The 15754-nt window shown below is 62.1% G+C and overlaps 1 protein-coding gene across 1 annotated transcript; it reads right to left on the bottom strand.

Moving 5' to 3' along the window:
* Nucleotides 1-4917: 4917 nt before the first annotated feature.
* On the bottom strand, nt 4918-12528 carry Adamtsl5 (ADAMTS like 5). Its single transcript, XM_059251902.1, has 14 exons — nt 12048-12528; nt 11789-11857; nt 11551-11635; nt 10344-10537; nt 10154-10245; nt 9496-9556; nt 9286-9394; nt 8303-8430; nt 7735-7846; nt 6221-6307; nt 5971-6137; nt 5646-5844; nt 5467-5538; nt 4918-5339 (listed from the first exon to the last, which is right to left on the bottom strand). The coding sequence occupies exons 4-14, from the start codon at nt 10473-10475 to the stop codon at nt 5038-5040; spliced, it is 1461 nt and encodes a 486-aa protein (XP_059107885.1). The 5' UTR covers nt 10476-10537; nt 11551-11635; nt 11789-11857; nt 12048-12528; the 3' UTR covers nt 4918-5037.
* Between the last annotated feature and the right edge of the window lie 3226 nt (nt 12529-15754).

Here is a 15754-nt window from a genome sequence, read left to right as displayed (position 1 = left end):
TCCACGGGAGCCACTGGAGCACCATATGAGAGCCACATCCAACACCCACCCACGGGAGCCACAGCGAACATCTGCCACCTACGCAACAAAAGCAAACATCTGCCACGCCAGCACGTGAAACATCCAGCCAGTGCTATGTGAAACACCCAGCCGCTGGGCCCCTGCATGTAAAACCTGCCCATGGATTCCATGTGAAACATCTTCCATGGGAGCCCCACATGAAACACCACTACAGGAGCACATAAAACATCCATCAGAGTGCACATGAAACACCACCTGGGGTCCCATGTGTAACATCTATCCTCCAAGGCACACAATAAAGTCACCGGCTCAGGCTCCCGAGTGTGTCCGCTCAGCGCTGGGTGGGGCTATGGGGAATTAACACCAACCATGTGGTCAGGCCCGAGGAAACAGAGGCAGGGGAAGGCAAAGCCACCTACCAAAGTCCTGCCAAAGGTGCCAAGGCATGCGCAAGCCCAGGCAGAAAGCACGTGTCTCCATCCCTGAGACAGCATTTTGGTGTGTAGCTCAGGCTGGCCAGGAACATACAGTCTCCCGCCTCAGCCGCCCAAGTTCTGAGCCACAGCTATGAGCCACCCTGCATGGGAAAAACAGTGTTCGTATTCACTCCCGACAGGGCATCCACGGGCCAAAGACATGCCATGAGCCGGTCCGTCTGGGAGTGGAGGGTCACCCCAGCCAGAGTGACCAGTCCCTCCCTGTTACCGTTCCTAAGACCAGAAAGGTTTCTCGTGGTTTTCTAAGATTTCTAATTTTTACATTTGTCTGTGTTGGTCTGTGCATGAGGTGCCCGAGATGGCCAGAGGCACCAGTTGCCGGTGTGAACTACCAACATGTGTGCTGGGCACGGAACTTGGGTCCTCGAACAACGTCACACCTGGCCCTGTCCGTTCCTTGTTTTCTCTCCCGGTTCCCCCTCCTCCCTCCCCAGGGAGAGATGTCAGTCCCCACAACAGTCACAGATCAATCACACCCCCCACACAGCACCCCCGGTCATAGGCTGTGGCCAAGTTTGTCCCCTCAGAGGCAGAGGTGGAGAGAATCCACATCCTGGGTTTGCTTGGAGAGGAAGGCAGAGTGTCAAGGAGGTGACCACGTGAGAGAGAGCCGCTCTTGACACCTGACTCTTCTGCCTCCGCGGAGTGCTGGGCTGGGATCGGTGTGGCACAGAGCCAAGTCCAGACTAGTGCCCTGCAGACAGCCAGGCCACAGACCAAGACCTAATCAGTGATTAGGATTTATTTTTCACAGTTCTGGGATGGGAACAAGGGATTCCTGAAGACTGGACCAGTGCTCCACCCTGACCACGCCCCCAACCCTCAGGGGGGGGATTCTGGGCGGGGCTCCACCCTGACCACGCCCCAGCCCCTCACGGGGGGGGGGGGGAGATTCTAGGCGGGGCTCCACCCTGACCACGCCCCCAGCCCCTCATTGGGAGATTCTGGGCGGGGCTCCACCCTGACCACGCCCCAACCTCTCATGGGGGGATTCTGGGCGGGGCTCCACCCTGACCACGCCCCCAGCCCCTCACTGGGGGATTCTAGGCGGGGCTCCACCCTGACCACGCCCCCAGCCCCTCACTGGGGATTCTAGGCGGGGCTCCACCCTGACCACGCCCCCAGCCCCTCACTGGGGGATTCTAGGCAGGGCTCCACCCTGACCACGCCCCCAGCCCTTCATTGAGGGATTCTGGGCGGGGCTCCACCCTGACCACGCCCCCAGCCCCTCACTGGGGATTCTAGGCGGGGCTCCACCCTGACCACGCCCCCAGCCCTTCACTGAGGGATTCTGGGCGGGGCTCCACCCTGACCACGCCCCCTTACGTTCACTGAGCTGAGCTTGCCACCTCTCTAGCCCTTTGAAAGGAATCAGGCCGGGTGGTGATAGTGCACGCCTTTAATCCCAGCACTCGGGAGGCAGAGGCAGGCGGATCTCTGTGAGTTCGAGGCCAGCCTGGGCTACCAAGTGAGTTCCAGGAAAGGCACAAAGCTACAGAGAAACCCTGTCTCGAAAAATCAAAAAAAAAAAAAGAAAGGAATCAACAGTGGGATCAGCTATAAACCCTGACGTATATGCTCACAGGGCTGTGGCCGAGTGGTTCCTAGGGTGACTTTTTCCTGTACAGTATTCAAGGATCTGCTAGGGATGTATGACCTCTATGCATCCAACACAATTTTAAAAGAACGGAACAGCGCAGAGTAGTCAACAGTCCTCCCCGACCTCGGTGCATTCCAGTGGAGGAGGGGTAAGAACTTCGAGATACTGGGCTCAGTGCATTCATTAGTTCAAGACCATCCCCTGCTACATGCGGAGTTTGAGACTAGCCCGGGCTACATGAGACCTTTTCAGTAGTATTTGGGCTGGGTGTGGTATCACAGGTCTTTAATCCCAGCACTCAGGAGGCACCGGCAGGAGGATCTCTGTGAGTCTGAGGCCAGCTTGATCTACATAGCAGTTCCAGGACAGCCAGGGCTAGCTACATGGTGAGTTCCAGGCTAGCCTGGTTTACATATTAAGTCCTAAAGAAAGTAATAAAAATAAATTCAGGGGGCTGGAGAGATGGCTCAGAGGTTAAGAGCACTGACTGTTCTTCCAGAAGTCCTGAGTTCAATTCCCAGCACCCACATGGTGGCTCACAACCATCTGTAATGAGATCTGGCGCCCTCTCCTGTATACATAATAAATAAATAAATCTATAAATAAATAAATAAATAAATAAATAAATAAATAAATAAATAAATAAATTCAATCAAATCATTGGGGAAGTGAGGTCAGGAAGACTTTGCCAGGGGCAACAGGAGCTGCTGTCCAAAGGTCCTGGGGCAGAAGGCACAGCCTGTGCAAAGCCTGGTGCAGGATGGGGCCTGGCACGTTGTCCCGGATCAGAGTGGGTGGTGGCGGCAGAAGGAGAGAGGAAGCCTGAGGGCAGAGGGACCTGCAGGAACTTGGAGACCGTGGGGAGGACTTTGGCTTTTGCTCTGGAAGGATCCAGGGCAGTCATTAATTAACTTTCCCCAGTCCCAGTGACTGTCCCCTTGGGCACTAGATATGGGTTGCCGCAGCTGGTTTGATCTGACCTGTGGCCTGCGGTGAGGGGGTGGGTAGGCAGAGGGGGGCAGGGAATCCAGCTTGGGGATGGGGGGTGCAGCAAAAGGGAACTGGCAAAAGCTCCTCCTGTCTGAGGTGGGCCCCACCCACCCAGGTCAGCCAATGGGGAGGCAGTGGAAGGGAGGGGCCCTCCTCCCAAGGCCGGAAACCTCCCCCTGGCCTGTTAATTTAAACTACAGATGAGCCAGGTATGGGTTAGGATAGGATGGGGGACATCCTCAGCTGCATAGTGCCTTAGGGTCTAGCCTGGGCTATGTGAGACCTTACTGGCAGGAAGTCATGGATCCTGGATTTGGCTAGGCTGGCCATCAGGCCCAGGGATGCTCTGCCCAGCTGTTCACATAGCTCCTGAGGATCTGAACTCGAGCCCTCCTGCTTACGGAGGTAAGGCAATCACTTCACCAACTGAGCCACAGCCTCAGGCCCCTCCGTCTACTCTGTATTTTGAGACAGGGTCTTCCTTAAGTTTCCCAGGTGCCCCTGATGCTCATCCTGCCTCCAGTCCCTGGGATCACATATCTGGGCCAGCAAGGTGTCTTCCTGCGGTCATTTCCAGTTACTAATGACCCCCAATGTTCTCAAGTGAAAACACCCCCCTTTATTGGTCACCACAAAGAGCCACATTTGAGATGAACGGCATTCTGGGGGGCAGTCACCGGTCTGTCACTGGAGCCGGCAGGCTGGGCAATGCCACGGTGCCCAGGGGAACATCCGGCCTCATGCTCCCGGCTGCCCCAGGACGACCAGCCACCTGAGCCTTTCTGCTACTTCTGGGTTACTCCTGTCATGTGCACTGGACTCAGCGCCGGGCCCTGGCCGGAGATGACCCTGTGTCATGTTGGGCAGCCATTATAGGTGACTGCGAGGTCGCCAAGGCCTCCTGGAGCTGTGCCCTGCAGACCATCTCCCGCCCTGGGAATCGATGGTCGAGCCACGAGGGGGCGCTAGGACCCCGCAGATCCCTGTAGACCCCAGCTGCACGTGGTGTGGGATTTGGGGAAGATTCTTGGTACCCTCTACACCCCAGTGCCATAAAAGACCCATTAAACAATTGACCCCTGCTTATCCCATAACAGCACTGTGCCTCCCCAGGACTTGCTGGGTCTCCCGCATACAGTCAGTGCTCAATAAATGTTCATAGACAGAGCTAACATATGGGGAAACTGAGGCCTTTGGAAGGGCGAGGCGACTGTGGTCAGAGCCAGAGGGGTTCTTGTGGAGGATCGAGGCAAGGCTGACAGTCTGCTGGTCTCTGGATCCCAGTCCTGGATGGTCACTGAGGACAGGTTAGACCATATGACAGAGACAGGACCCAGAGAGGGACACCCCACTGGGGACGACTTGTTGCGTGACTATAGGACAGACAGACACCCATGATGTACAGACACTGAAATGAACTGATAGCCTGCATAGAGGACAGGTCAGGGGCACATTGATTCTCCTGTGTGTCCCCAAACTCTCACACCTCCTGTGCTGGTCTCACGGTGGGTCCAGTGTCCTGGGGAGGAGGTGTCAGGAAAAGATAGTAATTTGGGGTGTCGGAGCATGCTTGAGAAGAGTGGTTGCCTCTGCTAGGATGTCCCCGAGCCTCTACAGCTGACGCGTGACGGGGAAGGGCTTTGTTCTTTTTCCGAGTTCTTGTACAAATTAAATAGTAATTTAAAAAGGGATGAACCAAAGTCGTTTGGTGGAAAGGTAGCCCGGTGGCGCAGGCCTTTAGTCCCAGCACCGGGGAGGCGGAGGCAGGCGGATCTCTGTGATTCAAGGCCAGCCTGGTCTACGCAGCGAGTTCCATGCCAGCCAAGGTTACAAACACAGTGAGATCTGTCTCGAAATATCCTGGCGGGAGATTTTTCTGAGTCACCCGACACCAGAAGCAGCAGCTGGTGAGCTCGCACGGCCGCAGGTTTAGACTGGACAGCGCCGAGCAGCCAGGCGAACTCGGCTTTCCTCCGCAGGACTCCAGAGCCGAGCATAGCCAGCGTGGGGCAGCAGGAGCCGGTCCTGTGTGCCATCGGGGCTGACCAGCCGCCTGACAGCCAGTAGGTACTCTCGATGGGGGGCCAGTGGTGGGCAGGGGCAGGGGCCTGGCGCCCACACATACTCTCGAGTGCGCAGCGGTGAGCGGTTTTTGTAGATGAGCAGGACACGCACCTCATAGCGGGTCTCCTCGGCCTGTCGGTGGCGGCCCAGCACGCGGGCCTGGAACACTGCACGAAGGTGACACCGAGGGTCAGGTGGGTCGGCTGAGGTCAACGGAGAGGGTCAGAGCAACGATCCAGGAGGAGTTAAGGGCCATTGGGGTCAGTAGAAGGGGCCGAAGGTCAGGGGTCTCACCAAAGTCGCTGCCGCAGTAATGCAGAAGCCGGTGTGCACGACCCCTGCTGTCAGGGCATGGCCCGCAGGGGTCTACGGGGAGGGGGTGTTGTCATGAGTGACACAGGCCTTGCCCCCTGCCTGATACCGCTTCCCCCACCCCCCACCCCCACCCCCCGCGCGCGCTGCCCTCCCCTCACCTGGGGTCAGGGGTGCAACCCGGGCAGGGACGGCCTCGGGGACCACAGGGGTGTCGGCAGGCTGCGGCTCCACCTCCCGAGGCTGAGGCTGTCGCAGGGGCCAGCCCAGGGCCTGTGCCTGCGCCTGGAAGGGACCGTAGCGCTCCCGGGGCAGCCAGAACTCGAAGTGCACGCCTGGATTGGGCTCCCGCAGCAGCACCTGGAGCGGGAGGGCGCGGGAGCTGGTGGCCCACCCTGGCCCTCGGACCCCTGCTCCCCATCTAACTGACCCCAGCGTCCCGCCTGTGTCCCAGGCTCCCGCCTCAAGCCGTCCACTCTGGCCCACCTGCAACAACAGCTCCTGGGAGGTGGGCCCGGTCGCCTGCAGAGTCTCCTCGGGGCCCGCCCCGCGGGTGTAGACCACGCGGGTGCCCGCAGCCTCATAGGTGCCAGGCAGGCTGAGCACCCCGTTGGCGCCGTTGAGTACATAGCGCCCGTCGCGGGTCACCAGCGCTGCAAGAACCCAGTCAGCCTGCGCTCGCGGGGACCGCCTGCCCCCACACCCAGCCTCAGTTTTCCCAGGCGCCCCGCAGTACCCAGGTGGTTGTGGCTGCGCTGGGCCACGCGGATGTGCCTGGCGCCTTCTGGGATCAGAGTCACGTTCCAGTAGCCGGCGAAGGCACCTGGGGCAGGCAGGAGGTTGGGGGTGTAGCACGGCAGGATTTTCTGGGATGCGCTGGTGTGCGCAGGTGGAGGGGTAGCGGTTTGCACTGGGACGCACTGGGGTACACTGGAGGGATGCTGTAGGGTGCGCAGGAGAGGGATGCTCTGGGGTGAGCAGGGGAGGGATGCTCTGGGGTGCGCAGGAGACGGATACTAGGGGGTGCTTAGGGGAGAGATGCTCGTGGTGCACACAGGAGGGATGCTCTGGGGTGCGCAGGAGAGGGATGCTCTGGGGTACGCAGGGCAGGGATGCTCTGGGGTGCGCAGGGGAGGGATGTTCTGGGGTGCGCAAGGGAGGGATGCTCGGGGGTGCGCAGGGGAGGGATGCTCTGGGGTGCGCAGGGGAGGTATGCTGGGGGTGCGCAGGGGAGGGATGCTCTGGGGTACACAGGAGACAGATACTAGGGGGTGCGCAGGGGACGGATGCTCTGGGGTGCGCAGGGGAGGGATGCTGGGGGTGCGCAGGGGAGGGATGCTCGGGGGTGCGCAGGGGAGGGATGCTCTGGGGTGCGCAGGGGAGGGATGCTCTGGGGTGCACAGAGGAGGGATGCTCTGGGGTACGCAGGAGAGGGATGCTCTGGGGTGCGCAGGGGAGGGATGCTCTGGGGTGCGCAGGGGAGGGATGCTCTGGGGTACACCGGAGGGATGCTCTGGGGTGCGCAGGGGAGGGATGCTCTGGGGTGCGCAGGGGAGGGATGCTCGGGGGTGCGCAGGGGAGGGATGCTCTGGGGTACACAGGAGATGGATACTCAGGGGTGCGCAGGGGAGGGATGCTCGGGGGTGCGCAGGGGAGGGATGCTCTGGGGTACACCAGAGGGATGCTCTGGGGTGCGCAGGGGAGGGATGCTCTGGGGTGCGCAGGGGAGGGATGCTCGGGGGTGCGCAGGGGAGGGATGCTCTGGGGTGCGCAGGGGAGGGATGCTCTGGGGTACACAGGAGATGGATACTCGGGGGTGCGCAGGGGAGGGATGCTGGGGGTGCGCAGGGGAGGGATGCTCTGGGGTGCGCAGGGGAGGGATGCTCTGGGGTTCGCAGGAGAGGGATGCTCTGGGGTGCGCAGGGGAGGGATGCTCTGGGGTACACAGGAGATGGATACTCGGGGGTTGCGCAGGGGAGGGATGCTGGGGGCTCGCAGTAGCGAGGTGCACTTTGGTGCTCAGGGACTGATAGCTTCGGATTAAATGAGATGCTACTGAGGAGAGGCAGGGAAGGGGTTAAGAGGGTGGGACGCTCCGTCAGCAGCAATTAAGGTTAGGGCTTGAGGAGCGGGGCCTCCGAATGTCCAATCAACGAGAGTCTTGGCTCCCGGGAGCCCGCCTTGTTAAAGGGACACCCCTCTCCACGGTACTCGTCAAGCGCATGCGCTGAGGCGGGACGGGGCAGTCACCCGCGTCGCGGAACACGCGCTGCACGAACAGGCACGAGTCGTTGGCGCCACCGCAGAGGCCACAGCGGTCCTCGAGGGCGCCCGAGCCCAGCAACCCGTCACAGCCGGCGCTCTGCGGGGGACACGGGGTTAGGATGGGCGTGGCCGCGGAGAGGGGCGTGGCTGGGCGAGCCGGGCGCGCTGAGTGGGCAGGGCTCACGGCAGAGGCGGGGCTGGAGAGAGTGCGGGGCGAGGGAGAGCTAGGCGAGAGGGGCGGGGTCTGGGATGACGCTTCGTGGTGGGCGGGGCCTGAAAGGAGGCAGGGCCTAGGCAGAGCCCGGTTGGGATTGGTGTGTTGGGCTTGGAGGAAAGTGTGGGAGGAGCCACGAGCGTGTGACTGGAGGGGTGGGTAGAGCCTGGAGCCAAATGGGCGGGCCTTGAAAGAACCGGAGAGGGGCTGGGGGCCTGGACCTGAACGGTGGGCGGAGTCTAGTGTGAAGGGGCGGGGACAGGTGTAATTGGTTGGAGGCGGTCGGGGGCGGGGCCTGCAGGGAAATGGGCTGGCGGGGCGGGGCCAGCGGGCCCTCACCAGACAGCGGCCTGCGACGCAGAGGCCCTGGGCCCCCGGGGTGCAAGGGGTGCCATCCAGCACGCGGCCGAAGCTATGGTAGAAGGCGTGGCCCTCGGCCAGGCAGTTGAGGTCGCACAGGTTGGGTGCTGAGGGCGGGAGGGGTGAGGGGTGGGTGAGTCCGGGGCCTCCTTCCTCCAGCCCTGCCCTCTTCATGCGTGCCCACCTGTTTTTGTTTTTTTGGTTTTTGTTTTTTTGAGACAGGGTCTCTTTACATAACCCTGGCTGTTGTCCTGGAACTCGCTCTCTAGCCCAGGCTGGCCTCGAACTCAGAGATCCTCCTGCCTCTGCCTCACTTGTCCTGGGATCAAAGGCGGGCGCCGCCACCTTCCGGCCCGTAAGCTTCCCTGCACCCCAGTCTCCTCCATCCCCCAGCGCTCCATTCCTCCGCGCCCTGCCCCTCCCCGGCCACACCCCCATTCTCTGCCCTCCAGCTTCCCACTCCGGCCCAAGAAAACTGCTTTAGTAAGGAAGCCTGGAGCCTGGCTGTACTACCGGCCTGCACCTCAGTTTCCCTTCCTTGTCAGGTGGGACCCGCAGGCTGGCTGGGGCGGGGCAGATGCGCGGAGGCCCCGGGAGTTGGTGGAGTGGTCCCCGCTTGGGGCTGGCCTATCTGTCCCCACCAGGCCGGCGTCCCAACCTGCCTGTCGCCCTTCACTCTGGAGGCGTGCTGCCCCGGGCACCCAGTTATATAAGCTGCTATTTTCAGCTCCGTGCGACAACATTTCCTGTTAGTGGGATCAGCCTGAAAACTGTTGGCCTCTGGATAAAACTCTTAAAGTCAAGCCTCAGCCTAGAGTTTGACGCTGTGCCAAAGGGACCGCTTCCTTCACCAGCTCCTACATATGCTTCAAAACCCCATTCCAGCGCCTGCCTCTCTGGGTGTTTCTGAACTCCTTTCAAAGTTCTCTCTCTTTTTAACCCCAGGAGGTCAGATTACTCACCCCCGTGGAAGGGCACCCATTGGTAGGTCTTCTGGGTGCCCAGGACAGGGTGGCCATTGTAGAGAGCACACTGCAGGTCTCGGAAGGGTATTGCCCCTGGGGGGCAGTCCTGGGAGAGGATATAGATGGGTAGATGAGACCAGGGAAACCCAGCAGGGGCATTTGGGGCGGGGTAACAAGGCAAGAGGGATCGGGGCGGACTGGGCTTACTGGCAGCTGGCACACGCGGTATTCATGGCTGTCCCCCCAGCAAGGTTCCTCTCCGGGAAGTCTGCAAGAAGCAGGGTGGTCTGGGCGTCGCGGGACCCCCACCCCGGGGACCCCTTCCCGTCGCCCGCCAGGCCGCCCCCCGCCCGCCCCGGCCCTGCCCGCATTCCAGCGAGCTCCGTGGGATGAAAGGGCACGCGGCGTGTGTGGGCAGGTCGAGGGCGCGGGCGGGCAGGGCGGGCCGGGGGCGCGGGCAGGGCGGGCCGGGGGCGCGGGCAGGGCGGGCCGGGGGCGCGGGTAGGGCTGGGGGCGCGGGCAGAGCAGGGCCGGGGGCGCGGGCGGGCAGGGCCGGGGGCGCGGGCGGGCAGGGCCGGGGGCGCGGGCAGGGCGGGCCGGGGGCGCGGGCAGGGCGGGGGGCGCGGGCAGGGCGGGCCGGGGGCGCGGGCTGGCAGGGCGGGGGGCGCGGGCGGGCAGGGCTGGGGGCGCGGGCAGAGCAGGGCCGGGGGCGCGGTCGTGCAGGGCCGGGGGCGCGGGCGGGCAGGGCCGGGGGCGCGGGCAGGGCGGGCCGGGGGCGCGGGCGGGCCGGGGGGCGCGGGCTGGCAGGGCGGGGGGCGCGGGCGGGCAGGGCGGGGGGCGGCCCCGGGAGCGGCTCCCGCCTTACCGGACACAGCGTCGGCTGCGCACAGAGACTCCCCGGCCGCACGAGCTGGAACACCTGCTCCAAGACCCCCAGGGCGTCCACTCCCCCGGACCCTACTTGAGGGCAGAGAGGAGGGTCAGCCAGGGGGAGAGCTGGGGTCCCCGCCGCATCCACGTCCCTACGCCGCTCCTGGGCTCCTTCACCCCCTTACCTGAGCAGTAACCCCCAAACCACAGCTCAGGAGGGTCCACAGCAAGAGCAGAAGGTTCCGGAAGAGGCGGGGTCCGGGGGAACACACAAGTCCCAGGAGGCGGTGATCAGCGGGACCAGGGTGGATGGCCATCTCAGCCCTGGCTGGCTGTGTGATCCCCGAGGGCCACTAAACCTCTCTGTGCCCTCTTGTCCCTAAAAAGAAATGAGGTAACAACAGCCCCGCCCCCTTTCCGGAAAGCCTCGAGGGGGCTGTTGGCTCAGGTCAGGCACTCCGCGGGGACTCGGAACTTCATGTGTTGTTACTTGTTTTGAAATTAATTTTACTTTTAGGTGAATGTGGTGGCACACGCCTTTATTCTCAGCACTCGGAGGTAGAGGCAGGAGGATCTCTGTGAGTTCGAGGCCAGCCTGGGCTACAGAGTGCGTTCCAAGACAGCCAGGGCTGCACAGAGAAACCCTGTCTCGAAAAAAAACAAAGCAAAAAAATTGTTTTTACTTATGGTGCGGTGCCCGAAGATGCTGGGAGCACCGGGCCCTTCAAGCTGAGCTGAGTCACAGTTGTGAGCAGCCTGACAAGGTCCTGGGACCCAAACACGGTTTTCTCAAAGGGCAGGATGAGGCCTTGAACCCTGAACATCTCCCCAGCTCGTTTGTTTATTGGAGACAGGGTCTCACTGTGTAGCCCAGGCTGGTCTGGGACTTTCTATGTAGCCCAGGCTGGCCTTGAATCCACAAGATCCACGTGCCTCTGCCTCCCGAGTGCTGGAATTAAAGGTGTGCGCCACCACTGCCTAGGTTATTTATTTATTTTTATTTTTTGAGACAGAGTCTTGTAGCCCAGGCTGGCCTTGAACTCCCTAGGTTGCTGAGGATGACCTTGAACTCATGACCTTCCTGCCACCCCTTCTAGTGCTGAAGACAAGGTGTTTGCCCTAGGACCTAGCTCCTCCTCCTCCTCCTCCTCCTCCTGACAGTCTTGCTCTGGTAGCTCCGGTTAGGCCCAAACTCTGGAAAATCCTCCTGTCTCAGCCTCCCGGGTCCTGACTAACAGGCCTGGGCTGCCACACAGTCAGCTTAATCTGCTGTTCTTATTGGTGGTGTGTTCTTTTCTAATGCACACAGTAGGTGCCTAATGCCAACCACGGGAGGAATCCTTTAAGGACAGTGTTTAGGTGGCTGCAAGTTTATCCACCTCTTCCATCTACCTTCTTGGGTGGCCAGGAGCCAACCATTCCGTTTCCTCGGGCCTCAGTTTCCCGGTCTGTGCAGTGTCCATGAGTCTCTTAGACCCTGTAGAGGGGGCAGCCAGTGGGGGCTCCTTCAGAAACTCGGGATACAATGGGTGCCGCCCTCCCGGCTGCGCCCCAGCCTCTGGGGACCCCTCTGCTCCCAGACACCCCATAGCCTAAGGGCATCCCCCCGTGGTGGGCGGGGAAAGCTGACCTGGCCTCCTTCCAGCTTGTGCGTCATGGTTTCATCTGCCAGGGGTGTGGGCTGCGGCGCCCCGAGGGTCTGCGGAGAACAGGGGCAGGGTCGGGCTGAGGAGAGGCCTCAGTTTCCCCCATCTGCGGGGACGGGATGAAGTCATTCTCGGCCCACGCCCTCCTCGTGATCCGGGCCTGGCAGGACAAGCCCGGAGGCACGGGAACCAGGGCGCTCTGAAGGGCGCACAGGAGCCCAGAGTCCCGCAGGGTCCAGGTACCTGATGAGGGAAGGCCGGGGTCCCCCAGCCCGGCCGGAGCCAGGGTCTCCCCGGTGGTCAGCCAGACTGATGCTGTCACTCCACCCTCTGGGGCACCGTGGGGACCGAGGCGGCTGAAGAAGCTGGAAGCCCTGGGGAGTTGCTTCACGACGCCCGCCGGGAGCCCTCCCTCTGCGGCCCCAGAGGCTGGGCTGGCCCGGGAAGGAAGAGAGAGGCTGGGGAGGGGACTCGGCCACCCCACGCCCCCTTCGTGGGGGGCCTCCTACCCCTGCCTGTCAGTGCCCTCTCCGGAGCGGTACACCCCTCTCCTGCAAGGCGTAGCAGTCACTGGGCGAGCCAGTCCTCAGAGCTGCAGTTCCACCCCGGAGGAAGAGCGACCCCCCCAAACTCACCACCATCCTAGGGATCTCTGCTTTCGCCCCAAGGAGGGAAAGGAGCCGATCGCATTGTCGCCACACCAGCCGGGATAGTGGCAGGATGAGAAGAGGGACTTACCGGCTGCTCAGAGCCCAAGGCAAGGCGTCCAGGCTTCCCTGGGACGCCCCAGGGACTGGCGGAAGCGGCGGGGCCCCGAGGTGCGGGACTGGGAAGCTCGGTCGGTCCCTCCCACCCGGGCCTCCCAGGCGCGCCCAGGCTGGGGTCACCGAGGGCGCAGGCCCAGGGCGCCCTCGTGCGGTGGGAGAGGGCGCAAGAGCTGGGAGTGGAGCTGCGGCAGGGGACTGACCGACCGCGCCTGGCAGCGACGTCGTGGCCCAACGTTGGTCGTGGTATCCTGGGTGCCAGTGACCTTGGGAAGTCCAGCTGCGGTGCGGTGCGCGGGGGTGACCGGGCTGCTATTCCGGGCGCCGCACTCAGGGCTGGGGAATGTGCGCGGAGCTGGGGCTTTGAGTGGGATAGTGCGTACCCCGAGTACCCCGTCCTGGTCCTTAGCACCCCGCAACCAGACTCTCCAACCCCGTCCCCATCACCCGCTCAACCCAGGCTCCTATCCATCCCAGGGGGCCCCAACCAGGTCCCCATCTCCCCCAGTTAGTCCTGCACGCCCGGGGACCCATCGCCCCTCTAGAACCAGACTCCCCACCCGGGTCCCTAGCACCCCTTCCCGAGGCCCCGCACGCCGGCTGGGGGCGGAGGGACCCTCCCTGCCGCACATTCCCGGGCGCTGCCGTCACCGATCCTCCACCCAGCCCCGCCCTCCAGGCCCGCCGCCAGTGCCGCTTCCCTCGCCTGGTTCTGGCCCCAAGTCCTCCGCCTCAGTTTCCCCAACCCTGGTACCCAGCCAGCTTCTTTTGGATCCTCCGAGGCTCCCAACAACCCCACCTCCTCCTCCGTGGCGTCCCCTGACAGCCGGGCGCTGAACTTGCCTCCTCTAGGAAGCGCACCTGGCTGGCCTGGGTGGGGAGAGCTTTCCCCTCAGCGAGCAGGGCCTGCAGTATTTACTCCATGCAGGGCACAGTGCCTGCTGTATACACCTGCTTCAGGGCAGTCTGTGGACAGGGCCCAGCAAGGGACAGCCACTGGGAGCGTCTCAGAGTATAACCAGTCAGTGTCATCTTCAAGCCACTGTGTGCGCATAGCTGTGAGCCAAGCCGCCAGCCCCAGCCAGGGCAGGAGGCCACCCGGGCCATCACTCCAACTTCTAACGCCCATCATCCGATTGAAGAAAAGAGTTAAGGCCTGGCATGGAGAGTCAGGAGGGGTTTCACTGAACAGGGGCCAGAGAGAGGGGTGGCCTAGCCGGGGTCAGCACAAGCATAAGGGACGGTCCTGAAGTCCTGGTGTGGGAAGAAGGGGCCTCGGTGAAGCAAAGATGAGGACAGCGTGGGGGAGGGGAGCCCGCGCAGCAGACACTCTGGTTTACAGGGGAAATATGCACCAGGAACTATACTCTCCAAGGAGTGCATCTAGCGGGCACGGAAGGGAGCATACATCAGGCGCCATGTCCTTTATGTACCTGTTTACAGGAAGCACTATGTCTTGCGGAATGTGCATACAGCACGCCCTGTGCCTGGCATGGCGCACACATACAACAGGCATTCCCCTTTGCAGGAATAGTATACAGCAGGTACTCTGCTGGGCAGCCCCTGCCTACAGTAGGCACTATGCTCTGAAGAGTGTGTCCACTGGAACGTGGTTCTTTCCCCAGAGTCCCTACAGCCGTCGCTATACGCGGTACAGCAGGCGCGCAGGGAAGCGCCGCAAAATCCGAGCCCCGCACGAGGCCCTAGAGCGGGCGCTGGTCCTGAAAGAGCGTATACAGTAGGTGCTGAGCTCTGCAGGGCGCGTTCGGGCAGGCGCTGCGCGGAGCCTCGTGCAGCCCCGCCTCTGCCCGGCAGAGGGCGCCGCAGGACGCCGGAGCTCCGCCAACTTGGCTGCTGGGGACAGCTCAGCTCCACACCCCCAGCTGGGTCCCCACCCTTGGGAGTTCCTAGAACCCCGAGGCCGAGCCAGGACGGGATGCGGACAGGGGACAGGGCTTAGCGGGGCTCTGGGCTACCCGTATGTGCAGAGCCCTGGGCTTAACGAACCCAATGGCTTACAGCTCGGCTTATGCACTTTAACATTTATCAAGCGGTACAAGTGGGCGTGGCCATACAGGAGGGTCGGGCGTTTAAGGTCATCCTCAGCTACGTAGGATGTCTGAGCCAACCTGGGCTACATAAAACTCAGTATCAGCACAAGACAGGGTTCTGGGGTTGGGGCTTATGTGGCACCGTCACACCTAAGGGCGTGCGAAGCCTGGGGGTGGCGGGTCATCCCAAGACAGCAACCAGGAGAGGTTGCACACACCCGACATCCCACAACTGTGGAGGGTGGAGGCGGGAGGATCAGGAGTTCAAAGTCATCACGGGTTACAGATTGAGTTCGAGGCCAGCCTAGGCTCCAGAGTGAGACTGCCTCAAAAACCAGGAAGAGAGGCTGAACCTTGGGGCGCCCTGTGGGCCACTCAGAACTCTCCTGGGGTCCCTGAGGACCGAGGCCTCGGCACCTCATTCCCAGGATGCTCCCTCCTGCCTCCCGAGGATGCTGAGTTCCATCACCGCCATCCAGACTCTGCCCCATAGCACGGGGATGAGGGTGCAGAATCAGAACCCACACTGTCCAGGTCATCCTGTGCAGGGGTGGGGTGGCTCTGGGCTCCTGTCTTCCCTCTTGGGTGCTCACTTATAGAGAAAACCTTTTGTCTTCTTTTGGCTTTTCCTGGTGGCTGGCACCGGGCTCAGGTGCCTGGTGCCTCCTACTGCCTTGTCAGCCCAAGAACTGTGGGAGCAGGGAGGCAGAAGCAGCGTCCGAGGAACTGGAGTTCCTGGATCCAGCGTGACCTGAAGCCGATGCCTAAATTGCTTTCTACTTTGGCAACATTGGGTTCAGATGGCTTGTGTGCGCGCATGATGTGGAGGCTGGAGGTGGACTTCGGGCGTCAAGTGCTCTCTCCCATGTTTTTTCAGACAGGGTCTCTCCCTGGAACTCACTGATTCACCTAGGTTGTCTGGCCAGGGAGCCCTGATCCTTCCTGTCTCCACTTCCCCAGTGCTGGGGTTATAGCTGATTTCCATGCATTGTTTTGAGACAGAGTCTCAAGTAGCCCAGGTTGGGCTTGAACTCTTTCTGTAGGGAAGGATGACCCCGACCCTAACCTCCCAATCCTCATGCCTCCGCTTGCTGAGTTTTGGGATGACAGGCATGTGCTACTGCCTGGCTCACTG

This window comes from Peromyscus eremicus, unplaced genomic scaffold (assembly GCF_949786415.1).
Source record: "Peromyscus eremicus unplaced genomic scaffold, PerEre_H2_v1 PerEre#2#chr22_unloc_1, whole genome shotgun sequence".
NCBI classification, from domain to species: Eukaryota; Metazoa; Chordata; class Mammalia; order Rodentia; family Cricetidae; genus Peromyscus; species Peromyscus eremicus.
Note: the sequence above shows the minus strand (reverse complement) of the source record. Positions and strands in the feature narration are given on the sequence as shown.

Coding starts and splice junctions, on each gene's coding strand:
- Adamtsl5 (XM_059251902.1), bottom strand. CDS start 10,475: ATGGCCATCCACCCTGGTCCCGCTGATCACCGCCTCCTGGGACTTGTG. Junction 6,138..6,220: donor GCGCAGCCACAACCACCTGG/GTACTGCGGGGC, acceptor GGGTTCTTGCAG/CGCTGGTGACCCGCGACGGG. Junction 5,340..5,466: donor TTACTGCGGCAGCGACTTTG/GTGAGACCCCTG, acceptor ACCTTCGTGCAG/TGTTCCAGGCCCGCGTGCTG.